Source organism: Thamnophis elegans, chromosome 9 (genome assembly GCF_009769535.1).
Source record: "Thamnophis elegans isolate rThaEle1 chromosome 9, rThaEle1.pri, whole genome shotgun sequence".
Taxonomy (NCBI): domain Eukaryota; kingdom Metazoa; phylum Chordata; class Lepidosauria; order Squamata; family Colubridae; genus Thamnophis; species Thamnophis elegans.
In genome coordinates this window covers 67,626,366-67,641,223 of record NC_045549.1, presented here as the reverse complement: position 1 = coordinate 67,641,223, position 14,858 = coordinate 67,626,366, and the positions used below count along the sequence as shown (strand labels likewise).

The 14,858-nt window shown below is 42.7% G+C and overlaps 1 protein-coding gene across 1 annotated transcript; it reads right to left on the bottom strand.

The window, feature by feature from the left end:
* Nucleotides 1–535: 535 nt before the first annotated feature.
* SGCB (sarcoglycan beta) lies at nucleotides 536–14,787 on the bottom strand. Its single transcript, XM_032223666.1, has 7 exons — nucleotides 14,758–14,787; nucleotides 11,975–12,169; nucleotides 8,378–8,587; nucleotides 7,042–7,227; nucleotides 5,896–6,087; nucleotides 3,574–3,705; nucleotides 536–852 (listed from the first exon to the last, which is right to left on the bottom strand). Exons 1-7 carry the CDS (start codon nucleotides 14,785–14,787, stop codon nucleotides 652–654), a joined length of 1,146 nt encoding a protein of 381 aa, XP_032079557.1. The 3' UTR covers nucleotides 536–651.
* Nucleotides 14,788–14,858: the final 71 nt, after the last annotated feature.

Here is a 14,858-nt window from a genome sequence, read left to right as displayed (position 1 = left end):
CATCAGAATTAGCCTGCAGTAATGCATTCTAACCACTGTACCACCAGAGTTCTGGTAGTCCAACAACCTGCAGCTGCTCAACCACAGTCTATTTCCATAATCAGTTTCCATAATGACTTGAATTCCCCAGACAATATTAGAACATGGAATTCAGTGCATCTAAATTTCAAGTGCTTCAACACAGTGGCAGCAAGTATAAGTATAATGTCTGAGAAATACACATTTGCAAAGGCAAAAATACCAGAAACAAAAATGAATTAATGTATTAATGTCACAGGGGATCTTTGCCAACAGCTCCAGTGGTCATATTAACAAATCAGCGGAAGGATGCTTCCCTCGGCAAACTTCAAAACAATTCTTCCAAATTATTTTTGAAACATACATCGGCCTATTTGTTAATTTTTATTCAACAATACCCTGAAGTACATTCTGTGTTTCTGTTTAACTGCCTTACTAAAATGCCCTTCTATGCCTCAAGGAACGTACCTTAAAACATGATTGGCCTAATCAACAGTGCTATATGTGGAGATCTGGGTGCGAGAAGTGCTTCATTTAATATTTCTACAAATAACTAAAAACATCCTTCCAAACATGCAGTGGCTTGAACTTAAATATAGTGATTTTTTCTTTGCACAGTACCCACATTTGCCTTTAATACGTATTGCATGGGTTGATAGAGGTTTGACAACCCATATTACGGCTCTTCACTGGAATACGGAATAATGTCCCATCCGAACACATGCAAAGCTTGTAACGCTCCCAGTCACCATTGTTAAATTGTTCCTTGTGAGAAGAATTTGGCAGTCGGGATACATTGATCATCACACTTCCATTTAGGATAATGGAGTTGTCCTAGGAAAAGAATATGTCTAAATCAATGAACATGTAACAGTCTTCATAGTCTTCTTTTAATATTATCTACTTTTAGCCTCCGAGTTGCCTTTAAATTCTTGCACAGATGAAAATGTATGCAAACTATAGAACCGAAGCAACTACAGTGTTATGTGGATTTGTTGTTTTTTTTATTTTAGCAGCTTTCATACCAATTTCTGTCACTTTTATGAAACATTTAAAGAGAATGCAGCTTTTAATGCAGGGGTGAGGGCTGTGGATCAAGAAGAACTGAACATTAATTCAAGTGCTTGCACAACATTGTCGAAACTTTTAGATCATATGATCCTTTTTCAATTTGCATCAATGGAAGATTTCATCCAGTTCTAGTCTTAAGAGTAGAAACACTTTCCTAACTTACTACATAATATCCCTTGATATCAGTGGTGGGATCCTACTGGTTTAACAACCAGTTCGATGATCACGCACTTCCTTTTGAGAAAAAGTATCTTCCACATTACTGCTGGGGAGGAAAACAGCTGAGGTGCAGAAATCCACTCTGCTGCGCAACTCAGCTGAGAAGATACAGGTGAGTTAAGCGCAGGGGGGGGGCAGGCGGGTGGACTTCACCTTTGGAGTGAACAGGTTCACTCCCAGCTGATGGTCAGAGCTACTGGTTCACCTGAACCGGTCCGAACTGGTAGAATCCCACCTCTGTTTAATATTAAACAGCAATGAAGGGAGAGAGCATAAGATCTAATCATTGGATTGTAATCTTTCTGCTTGTTTATACAGTTGGGATGCTTAAGAATACGTTCATAGTATAATCTGGCGCTAATTTGGCCTGCTCTGGATTTCCTGGATTAATGTGTGCAAGAGAATTATCAGTCTTCATGCTTTCTGAGTACTATAAGGGTGTTCACAGTTTAAAATACAGGTAGTCCTCGCTTAAAGACTACACTTGAGCCCAGAATTGCTTTCATAATTAATTGCAGTCATTAAGTAGTTACCATGTGACCTTAGTGTGTAACAACCGGTTTTACTATGGATGTATAACTGGTCACCAGGTAATTAAGTAACACAGTTGTTAAATTGTGGGAAGCTGATAAAATCCCACCAGAAACCAACTAAAAAGTGATGGAAATTGCAGTCATAAATTACACCCATTGCCAGGCACCAAAAATATCTGGAAAGGAGACACCAATCATAACTTTTGAGGGTGGATCCTAAATTTCTTTTTGGGGTGTGTTGCATTTTTGAACAATTGTCAAGCAACCAGTCATTAAGCAAGGACTACCTGTAGTATCAAAATTATACATTGCAAGAGACAATATTTTAAATATTTTACAGAAATAATATGAAGCACTTTTAATTTTTTTTAAAGTAAGAAGCAATACTATAAAACGTAATTTTCCATTATTTGTACGCAGTTGTTGTGCAATTATTAAGCACATGTAAAAATGTAAAAACAAGAATGCTTTACCAGTAAACACAAGCAAAATAAAGACATTCATCCTTATTCAAGATGGATTTTTAAAGCAGCTTACTGTCTAGTAGTTGTCTATTTTCTACTCATCAGGACAGAAATATGAGTTACAACTAAATATAGAAACAAAACATGTCTCCAACCTTTCTTTTCTTTTTTTGAAAGTGTTCAAGTGGAAGCAACCATCTGGGGCGACTAATTTGGACTCCTGAAAATTAAAGAGGCTTGGACTTCATGGTCTAAATGAGCCAATCCAATGTTATGTTTTTGTTCAGAGCTGGCAGCAGATTCAGACAGTGAGGAGGTTGGAGAGGAAGATGGGCCAGTCCTGAAGTCTGGGAAAGGCTCTGATGAAGGCTCTGTGTCGGAGGCGGAGAGGAGGCCAGAGCCGTATGCCAGTTATCAGCTGCTTTCAGAGTCAGACTTCAGTTAGGCAGATGAATAGCTGGAGCCTGTTCCCAGTGTGTGCATGTGCAGAGTTGCCAGACAAAGGGAACAGCTAAAGAACAGGGATCGACTTGGGAGTAAGGCCACAGGTGGATGATGAATGGCCCCTCCCAGAGGACATAAAAGAGGAGCGAAAGGGGAGTGGAAACAAATATTTCCCTTAACTGACTCTCTGAGACTACAGGTTTTGGAGTTTTGCAGATATCGTCCTGGCAGCTCTCCAAGCCTGTTAAGGTCTGTGACTGTAAATTCTCCCTTGAAAGACTTTGCTAGATGTAAAGGAGCAGAATTCATAATAAATTAATAAAGGCATTTTTGTCTGGACCAGGAGTTTGCTTCATGCTCTTGGAAAGCCTCAATCAGAACAGTTTGCCTGAAATCGCAATACTTTATTTTATACGGTATTCCTTCCCTCGCTGCAATCTTCTAGTTACCTGCATTGTACTCCAAATATTAAGCTTACTTACAATACAGATAGTATTTGACTTACAAGCATTGGTTTGGGACACTGCCTTATTAGTCTCCTGCAAAGATGCTATTTAGTTTTAGTTTTAATATTCAAATATCCTGCATTTGCTTCAAAACATAGCTGCAAGCGTTTGAGTGCATACAATTTATTCAGGAATTCAACAGAGCATTGTGTGTATGAAGTAGAAAGCATTTATGCACAGAACAGATTTAAAGGCCAACTGAAACATAAAAAATATTGTGTGTGTGTGTGTGTGTGAGCGCAAGTTTAAGGTCACAGATGACAAAACTGAGCCAAGTGACCACATTATAAAATAGCTGCAAATCCTGGAATTACTTACGGCTTTCAGCTCCAAGTTGCGTCCCATGGAAAACTTTATAGTTTTGCCCATAATAAACACGCCTTCATTTCCACGGACAATAGCACGCCCATCAACCTTTATATTGAGATCACTGGTGGCATTGCTTGTAATCTGAAGGGGGGGTGGGGGGAGAACACGGCTATATGTTTAGTCAACTAGTATCAAATTTGTATTTTAAAAAAATCAAAACATCTTGTATAAAAGATGCCTTGTTCTTAAACACTATTCACTATTTGTAACATAAATTATTGTTTAGGCTTACCTAGAAATGCTCTGAGATCTGAATTTTAAAGTTCTAGATTTCTACTTATTCGTCTGCTGTTTTTATTGGTTGTTTGCATTCTTGTTACAGAAACTTAGTAGCTTTATCTAGAATCAAAATTTCTTGAATAGACTAGAATTAGAAATAGAATAGAATAAAATAGAATAGAAAGGGACCTTGGAGGTCCTCTAGTCCAGTCCCCTGCTCAAGCAGGAGAACCAATACAATCTCAGACAAGTGACTGTCCAGTCTCTTCTTTAAAAAACCCCAGGGATGGAGCGCCCAAAGTTTCTGAAGGCAACTTCTGTTCCGCTGGTGAACTTTCTGGTGGCAAGCTGTTCCACTGGTTAATTGCTCTCACTGTTAGGAAGTTTCTCCTGAATTCCAGATTGCTTCTCTCTTTGATCAGTTTCCAACCATTATTTCTTGTCCTGCCCTCTGCTGCTTTGGAGAATAATTTGACCCCCTTTTGAATATTAGTTTATTCAAAATTTGTTTATTAGTTTGCAGAAACTTAGCCTTATCTAAACATTACAGAGTAGCACTAACTGAATTCTGTATGGCTTCGATTTAAGTGATATGCTTAGAATTGGGTTCCTCCATGTTAGTATCATCGCGATACCTGCCACCCCCAAGATCTGAATTGTTCTTACCCTTAAAAGGTCTATGAAAACTTGGCTTTTTCTGAGTCTTGCATTAGGGTGCATGGCAAGTCTGTTGCAAGGGTGTTTGGGGGTGGTGGTGGCTTAGTTTAAATCTCTGATGGCGAACCTATGGCATGGGTGGGCACGGAGAGCCATCTCTGCGGGCCCGTTAGCCGTTGGCCCAGCACAGTTCTACCACGCATGCGTGCGCACCTCCTGCTGGCCAGCTGGTCTTTGGGTCTCTGCCGCACATGTGTGGGGGGACAGGGTGGATGCGGGAGACGCGTGCCTGGATGCACGGGGAGGGACGCATCCATGGGGGGGGGGGGCTAGAATTGCATTTTTGAGCCTTACGTGGCTCCTTCGTGTCCTGTTTTGGCTTCCAGGTTGGTGCAGAAAGCTTCTAGGCCCAAAATGGGGCAGGCAGGCGCTGTGTGTGAACCCCCGTGGCCTATTTTGGCCCCAGAAAGCTGCCTCCACCAAGCAAAAAATGAGGCAGGAGCGCATGCGCAGGGGGACACATGTGGGGGGTGGGGTGTCACACACATTGAATGATGTGTGCGGGCACATGTGCGTTCTGTCGCACATGCGTGCTTTTGGCACGCAACGACAAAAAAGGTTAGCCATCACTGGTTTAAATGTTTCCTCTTTTGGAAGTAAATCATTGTTTTTATTGCTCTATAGTTTTCCCCTTACAGATAGTCCTCATTTTACGATTATAATTGATACCAGAATGTTTTTCACTAAGCAATGCAATTGTTAAATGGATTGCACCTGATTTTATGACCTTTTTTTGCTGCAGTTGTTAAGTGAATCACATTGTCATCAAGCAATTCTGGCTTCCCCATTGACTCTTACTGGTCGGAAGGAAGGTGGGAAGTGCATAAATGATGATCTACCATTGTAGAAACATGTCAATTGCCAAGTGCCCAAATTGGGGTCATGATGCTGAGATGGTCGTAACTGTGAGGACCATTCTTAAGACATTTTTCCCAGCACTGTTTGCAACTTTGAAAGTTGCTAAATAAATGATCGTAAGTGGAGGATTATCTGCAGTTTTTATTGGTCATGGACTGCCCAGTCTTTACGAAAAAATTAATTGCAATTAATAAAGTAAATAGCATGTAAAAGTACTTGTAGAATATAGTTGTAAGTAACCTGTTTGAATACAGAGGTCTAATCGGTGGTTTAAATGTACAATTATTCCAAGTCTTTCTGTTAACTCGTTAACTATATACATCTTAGTTATTGTTTGCTTGCTTGTTCTATGTGCAGAACATTGCAAACGTATATAAATCTCAATAAAAATATAAATAACGTTATGAATTTTAGATGTCATTTATTTAAAAAACCAAACATATTGTACGTTGAAAGTAAGCAAAATGTAATCCATACCCTTTCTGTAGATGCTTTTTGAACATTTAAAATTTTTACTCCACTTGGCAAATTAAACTCATGGGTATTGTAGTCAGTGCTAAATAAAGTGTTTTGAGTTCGTGGGTCAACAAATTCCATTCCGATATCGCTGGTAATTGAAGTTTTATTTTTCTCCACACTAAGTTTTGTTTCCCCCTGCTGAAATACAATCTTTAAAAAGAAAGAGGGTGCTGAATTTAATAACAGAGAATTTATTATGCTTCAATTATTAATTGGTAGTGCTTTTTCAATTTATCAATTAATTTTAAAAGGTGTAAATGCAAGACACCATCCAACAAATTGCAGCGAACAAAACCATTAAAACTGAAGTAAAGAAAACTGCAATATCTAGCATCATAGAAATAAAAGTCCACAAGCAAAAGAATTTCACTAACCAGCAAAGCAAACAAGTGACCAACAACTAAAACACAGATTTTTGACTATCAGAGATATATCGTATCAGCAAGGATGGGCTTCAGCCACTTTGCACCGGTTCAGGCGAACCAAATGTTAATTTTGTATCCGGTTCGCCAAACCAGTTGTTGCCAGGACTGGCTGGCCCCGCCCTGCCCAGCCCCTCCCAGGAGTCTCCACATGGCCCGTTCATCATGCCAGATAAGTGCAGGGCCATGCGGCGGCTCTGGGAGGACGAAAAACGGGCCTCCCAGAAGTCTAGAAAATGGCCCATTTCTGGCCGCCGGAGCCCAGAAGAGGCTGTTTTCACCCTCCTGGCAGCTTGTGGAAAGTCTCCAGAGCCTGGGGAGGGCGAAAAACAGGCCAACCGCATGTCCGAAAACGGGCCTGTTTCTGGCTTCCGGACGTTTTTCGCCCTCCCGGAAGCTCGACAAAAGCCTCCGGAGCCTGAGGGTGAAAATGCCCCTTCACCTGCTATGCAGGAGGCCGAGTAGGCCACACCCACCATGGCCAGGCCCACCCAGCAACCGGGCAGAGAACCAGTTGCTAACATTTTTCAATCCCACCCCTGCCAGTATAAGGGTACGCCACAAGTACCATTATGAAGAAGATTCTCCTCTTGGTTAGATTCCAGCCAAACATAATTCAGCAAGACAATATGGCACCAAACTTGAGATACTGAATGTAATATGCCAGGAGGCTCACACTTACTGGTTGATTTTCTCCAACAATCACCAAATCTTCATTCCGCCGGCCTCCCACTGTGCTCTTATACAACGGATGTATAATTCCCATGTCAGAATCTTGTTTAAATCTTAGTAATCCACTATCATGAAATTCCATGCTATCGCAGCCGTTGGGTCCAATACGAATTACAGCCCAAATTATGAAGGTGATCTAAGAAAATAAACATCGTTTGTACAGTTCTGAAAGATTTATGTCCCTCGGAAAACAAATCAACATTTGAGCCATCTGTGAATGTTTTGACCTTCTCCAAAACTTTTGAGAAATGACTGTGGTACGGCAAGCTTGAATGATGTCCATGGAAGGCAGCTTCCTATAAGCAGTATAGGAAACAATCTATTGGTAGTTCTCAATTTACAACCATTCATTTAGTGGCCAATGTTACAAGGGCACTGAAATTACACGATTATTTTCACTTAACAACTGTCTCACTTAGCAGCAGAAATCTGGAGCTCAATTGTGGTCATAAGTTGAGGACTATCTGTATGAAGAATGGCTAAGATTCTTTCTTTTATAAAATGAAAAATGAAAGGTATATTTAAAACATCTCCTTGCATTCAATACTTTAGCTATCAATCTTAAGAAGATGTAAATGTTCTAGAATCTAGATGAAATTCTGGAAGACCTGATAACAGTGAGTGACTTGTACATTTGTTAACTCCTGTATTACTGTATTTTTCAGAGTATAAGACCATTTCTCCCCCCCCCCAAAAGAGGGTGAAAATCTGGGTGGGTCTTATACATTGAATACAGCATTTTTGGCCTACCAAAATGCCACCCCCTTTGCAAAAATGGACATGCAGAGGGTTTGGGAGGCTTGCAAAGTGCTCCTGGGGGCTGGGGAGGGCAAAAACGAGCAAAAAACAGGCAGTTTTTGCTCATCTTTGCCCCCCACCAGCCCCCAGGAGCATTCTACAAACCTCCCAAAGCTCTGCATGCCCCCCCCCTTTTTGAAAAAAAAAAGGCATGCAGATTGTTTGGGAGGCTTGCAGAGTGCAAAAACTTTTTCTTTTAAATTTACCTCTTCAAAATCATGGTGCGTCTTATACTCCAGTGTGTCTTATAGTTTGAAAAATACAGCAATTACTTCAATTACCGTATTGCTACAAGGCATCCTACAGGGGGGCTGTCTTTAAAGACCACTCAAATTTTGTAGCTGGTTCAAAATGCAGCAGCCCATCTCTTTTTAAGTAGGAACCAGCCAACCAGATCTGTGGGCATTGCACTTACTACTACGGTGCTGCTCGTGAGTTCTAACTTAATATTGTCAACTAGAATGCATTTTATAGAATGTTGTACTTACGATTAAATTAACAACAGCCAAAATGAAAAGGAGGACCAGAACACAGATTGCCAAATTGCCTTTTCTGCCTCGCAAACCAGTTTTGTGTAGACGATCTTCATCAATCGGGATGTATCCAGCCTTGAAGTTACTGTTATGCTCTTTGTTAATATTTCTGCGTTCCACGGCCTTTTCTCGCATCGATTTCTTCATGGGGCCATTTGAGCTTTGCTAAAATTTCAGCCAAAGACACAAATATGGGAATCGGAATAGATAATATTTCATTTCTGCCGTGATATGATGATCGCAGAAAGAATTGCCGATTAATATTTAAACGTTTTAAAATGACCAGAAAGCATATACATGGAGCATACCATTGATTTTATTTACAAAACGATTACATCCTGGCGAAAGGGAGCAGAAGTTGAAAAATATGTCAACGATCCTTACAGAGCAGGTAGTCCTTGAATTATGATCATGACTGAGCCCAGGAATTTCAGTTGTTAAGTCATGACGGACATAATGTAGATCACCACATCATCGGACCTCATTTTATAGTCTTTTGTTGCAGTGGTCATAAAGCCAGAATCCACTGTTTTCAGTGATTCACTTAACGCCCGGCGTCGCCCACATGGACGCAGCACGCTCACACATTGTAGCTGTAAATGACGCTTCCGCAAGCTTCTGCGACGCACCAGATTCCCGGCGGAGCATCGTGCAGGTGCTGTATGCGTTATGCGTGTGCGCAGAAGCGCCAAAAGCTTTAAAACACCGTGAGGAACTTGGGCGGGTGGGCGGGCCCTCCAGAGCTCCGTACTGGAGCGGTACCCGGTGCTCCGGGCAGGCTCCGGTACGCCCGTCCCGGGGTGTACCGCCTGCAACCCACCACTGCAACTGTTGCAAGAAAGTTGTAACATGGCACAGAACTCACTTAACAAATGTCTCACTTAACAACAGAAGTTTTGGGCTGAATTGTGATCGTAAGTTGAGGACTATCCATACTCTTGATATATATATTTTTTTAATGTTGTGAAAAGGAAATCTTTTCAGCCTCCCAACAATGTCTTCGACATTATTCTCGGTCTGTGATGGCGAACCTGTGGCACATGTGCCAGAGGTGGCAAGCAGAACCCTCTCTGCTGGCACATGCGTCGTCACCCCAGGTCAGATCTCCATGATATTTCTTTCATGAGCTTCTGTTTCCCTGCAAATGACGAAACAGAAGCTCACAAAGAAAAATATCTTACCTCTTGCTGCACCGCTGGTGTTGGGATGTCCCGCCTCCCGCTGGCCACCTGGTCTCTGCTGCCCATGCACACATGTCCGGACATGTCCACCCACGCATGCAAATGTCCTCGCATGCACACATTTGCGCACACACCCCTTTCTGTTTGGGCATGCCCATGGGTGTAGTTTGGGCATTCGGTGGATAAAAGGTTTGCCATCACTGTTCTTAGGTTGACCTTTCTCAGTTGGGTCACCCGGCTTTCCACATCTCCTCCACCATCCTTGTTAGACTTTAGACTTAGAATAAGTTTATTGTCACTTTGAATGGACACTAATCGGCGTACATTAAAATAAAACTGCATGCAGCTCCTAGAGAGGGTCACTGCCTCCTTTATACGCTAAACAGGACTAAATAAATAAATACACACATACATACAAAATTACACATATACCCACATATATTATATGACACGGAGAAGCAACACAGTCTAGATCAGTGGTGCCCAACATGGGGCCCAGGCCCCACAGGGGGGCAATTTGATTTTTAATGGGGGCAATTTGAACCTTGTGGAAACCAAGTTAATAGCCTTTTAGGCTTCCTCCGCGTGAGTAGAGTTCACTTTTTGAGTAAAATAAGATTTGTATGTCACAAGTGTGTTCGTCAGAACAGAATAGAATATAGAAGAATGGAATGGAATAGAATGGAATGGAATAGAATATAGAAGAATGGGATGGAGTAGAGTAGAGTAGAGTAGAGTAGAGTAGAGTAGAGTAGAGTAGAGTACAATACAATACAATACAGAAGAATGGAACGGAGTGGAATGGAATAGAATGGAATAGAATACAGAAGAATGGAATACAGAAGAATGGAATGGAATGGAATAGAATAGAATGCAATGGAATAGAATACAGAGGAATGGAATGGAACGGAGTAGACTAGAATAGAATACAAAAGAATGGAACGGAACAGAATGGAATAGAATAGAATACAGAAGAATGGAATGGAGTAGAATAGAATAGAATACAGAAGAATAGAATGGAATACAGAAGAAGGAATGGAATAGAATAGAATACAGAAGAATGGAATGGAATGGAATAGAATAGAATACAAAAGAATGGAATAGAATAGAATATAGAAGAATGGAATGGAATACAGAAGAAGGAATGGAATAGAATAGAATACAGAAGAATAGAATAGAATAGAATACAGAAGAATGGAATGGAATACAGATGAAGGAATGGAATAGAATAGAATACAGAAGAATAGAATAGAATAGAATGGAATACAGAAGAATGGAATGGAATACAGAAGAAGGAATGGAATAGAATATAATTGAATACAGAAGAATGGAATGGAATAGAGTAGAATGGAATGGAATAGAATACAGAAGAATGGAATGGAGTAGAATAGAATACATGAATGGAATAGAATAGAATAGAATAGAATAGAATACAGAAGAATGGAATGGAATACAGAAGAAGGAATGGAATAGAATAGAATAGAATACAGAAGAATAGAATGGAATAGAATGGAATGGAATAGAATACAGAGGAATAGAATGGAATGCAGAAGAATGGAATGGAATGGAATAGAATACAAATAATGGAATGGAATAGAAAATTATGTATACACCCACTCATATTATAAGAAACAGAGAAACAACAGAGTCCAGGTCCGGATGTTATATACTTGAACAGGGCGAGAAAAAAAACCAATCTTGCCGAGTTCGTTCCACCAGGGAGCCCGGGAGCAACAGGAGCAGCCGGCGCCGGGCGGTGCTTCTGGCGAGAGGCCGCCACTCCTCGTAGCGGGTCTATTTTTTGCTTGCACGGAGGAGGGCCGGCCGCGCTTACTTGGGCAGGAATCACCCTCTGGGACGCCGCTCCGGGCGTCGCCCTCCACCCAGGGGCAGCAACCCAAGCCCGCCATTTATTTATTTATTATTACTGTTAAATCCCCGAACACTAATAATTATAATAATTTTTTTGGGGGGGGGAGGAAGGTATTTTAAATATTCCTTCAGAAAGCGAAAAATCTAACGGGCGGGGAGGCGAGGCGCGCCTCAGAAGGAGCGCTCGGTGAGGGAGCCGCTGAGGCGAGCTGTCTCGCCGCCCGCGTCCCTCCTCCCTCAGGCCGCCGACTGGCGCTCCTTAAGGCGGACTCCCGCCGCCCTTGGGGGCTGCTGCGAGCCCCCCGAGGCCACCTCAGACCCGCCGCTTGAACCCCAAAATACGGTTGTTGGGGCGGCAGAGAGAGCCGCCCCGTCAACGTCCCCTTGCCCTCCGCCGCAACTCTGCTTGGCGCCAGACGCGCCCCGCGTAAATCTCCGCCCGACGTTCAGCCTCGGCGGCTTCCCGAATTTCCCTGCCTCCCTCCGCCTGGCTACCGACCTGCTCGGAAGTTGCCGCGGCCGCTGCAGCGGCTGGAAGAACCGCCATCTTCGGCTCTTGCCCTTCCTTGGCCGGCAGGGGGAGCGAGGCTGGGAGGCGAGGCCGCTCATCGAAAAGCTGACGCGGATTCCACCTCCGCCTCCTCCGCCTCCTCCTCCGGCCGGCGCAGCCGGGTGGTGGGAAGGGAGAGAGCCCCTAAAGGCCGGGGGTGGGTCTCCCAGAGAGCCCCGTGGAGGGAAGCAGCGCAGGCCGAAAAGGACGTAAAATACAGGTAGTCCTCGACGTACGGTCACAGCATTTCTGTTGTTAAGCGAGCGATCTGTTTGGTGAGGTTTGCCCCGTTCAGCGACCTTCCTTGCCCCCGTTGTTAAGTGAAACACTCCAGTGGATAAATTAGCACTCCGGTTGTGAAGTGAATCTGGCCTCCGATAGAATGGAATAGGAATAGAATAGTAGAAGAGAACAGAAGGGAACAGAATATAGAATAGAATAGAATATAGAATAGAAAATAGAATAGAATAGAACAGAGAATAGACTAGAATAGAATAGTAGAGAAGGGAAGAGAATAGGAATGGAATGGAATAGAACAGAATAGAGAATAGAATAGTATAGTGTATAGAATAGAAAATAGAATAGAATAGAACAGAGAATAGACTAGACTAGAAGAGAATAGGAATAGAATAGGAATGGGAATGGAAGAGAATAGGAATAGGAATAAAATGGAATAGAAGAGAGACTAGAATAGAGAATAAAATAAGAATTAGAATACTAGAGAAGAGAATAGGAATAGAATAGGAATGGGAAGGGAAGAGAATAGGAATAGGATGGAATAGAACAAAGAATAGAATAGAGAATAGAAAATATAATAGAATATAACAGAATAGACTAGAATAGTATAGAAGAGAAGAGAATAGGAATAGAATGGGAATGGAAGGGAAAAGAATAGGAATAGGAATGGAATGGAACAGAGAATAGAATAGAATAAGAATTAGAAGAGTAGACAAGAGAATAGGAATAGAATAGATGGAATAGAATAGAATAGATAATAGAATAGAGAATAGAATAAGAATTAGAATTAGAATAGTAGAGAAGAGAATAGTAATAGGATAGTAATAGAATAGAATAGAAATAGGAATGGAATGCAATAGAATAGAATAGGAATAGGAATAGATTACTTTATTGTCACTTTGAATGTACACTAATCAGCATACATTAAAATGAAATTACATGACATGCAACTTTCAAAGAGTTTCCACCTCTAATATAGACCTAAACATGACAAGATAAATAAATAAATACAAAATTGTGCACGTATCCACATATATGACACAGAGAAACAACACGGTCTAGTTCAGATGCATACATTCCACACTGACTGCTTGTTAGAAGGTAGCAAAAGAGGATGACATGACCCTGGGATACAGTAAAATTGTCCACTCTTTTTCATAGTCCCTAGAGGTAGTCCGCGACCTATGACCACAGTGGAGCCCAGCATTTCTGTTGTTCAGTGAGACATTTGTTCAGTGAGTTATGTCTCATTCTACGACCTTTCTTGGCCCAGTTGTTAAGTGAAACACCGCAGTGGATAAGTTAGTAATCCGGTGGTTAAGTAAATCTGGCTTCCACATTGACTTTGCTTGTCAGAAGGTCGCAAAAGAGGATCACATGACCTTGGAACACAGCAATGGTCATAAGTATGAACCAGTTGCCAAGCAACTGAATTTTGATCACATGATGATGATGGGGATGCTCTGCACTCTTTTCGGAGTGAATGGATTGATGGATGGGGGTGGGAGGAGTTGGATGAATGAATGGAGGTGAACGGATGGATGAATGGGGGTGGGTAGTGAATGCATAGATGGATGAAGGTGGGTGGGTAGATGGATGGATGGGTGAATGGGGTAGGTGGCTGAATGGAGGGGTTGGATGAATGGATGGGGGTGGGTGGGTGGGTGGGTGGGTGAGTGAGCCGAGGTGGTGCAGTGGTTAGAGTGCAGTACTGCAGGCCACTTCAGCTGACTGCTATCTGCAGTTTGACAGTTCAAATCTCACCGGCTCAAGGTTGACTCAGCCTTCCATCCTTCCTAGGTGGGTGAAATGAGGACCCAGACTGTGGGGGCGATATGCTGACTCTGTAAACCGCTTAGAGAGGGCTGAAAGCCCTATGAAGCGGTATATAAGTCTAACTGCTATTGCTATTGAATGGATGGATGGATGAGGGGGGTGAGTGAATGAATGGATGGATACTTTCAAGATATAGAGAATGATCAGAACAAGAAGTGGGTTCCTTTTCCGCTCCCTTGTAATATATAGATTCCATCGTGATCTGAAAATTAATGCATTATTTTGAAAAAGGAACCCGAGTCCTTAGAATGACGCGAGAGGAGAGTCACCTAGGCGCCACACGCGCGTCCCTATCATTCGCGGGCGGGCTAGCCGTGGCGAAAGCCTGCCTGGAAAGCGGGAAGAAACGCCTGAGCCGCCAGAGACCCGAGGGAGAGCGGCTCTTCTTTGCAATATTTCGCTCATGACCTGAACTTCCAATGGGGTCCCCTCTCTTCTCCCGCCGCCCCCTCCCCACGTCAGTTTTCTGTCCGCAGCATCACGTAATAAAAGTCGTTTTTGTCGTTCTGCGCGCTTCCCAGACTCCCTCCTTGGAAACCAAGGCGAGGCACCAGTTGGTCGGCTGCGATGGGAAAGATCCCGCGGGGGGATCGAGCGATTCGGGGAGCGATCTCCCATCATGTTTTCCTCCCAAAGCTTTCCTCCCGGGCTGCTCTTGCCTGCTCAAGCCAGCCGCGCTTCTCTCGCATCCCCCCGGGGTTGGAGCAAAAGGAGCCCGTCAAGCAGAAAGCGAAGAAGGGAAGGTGGGGTTTTCGGCGTT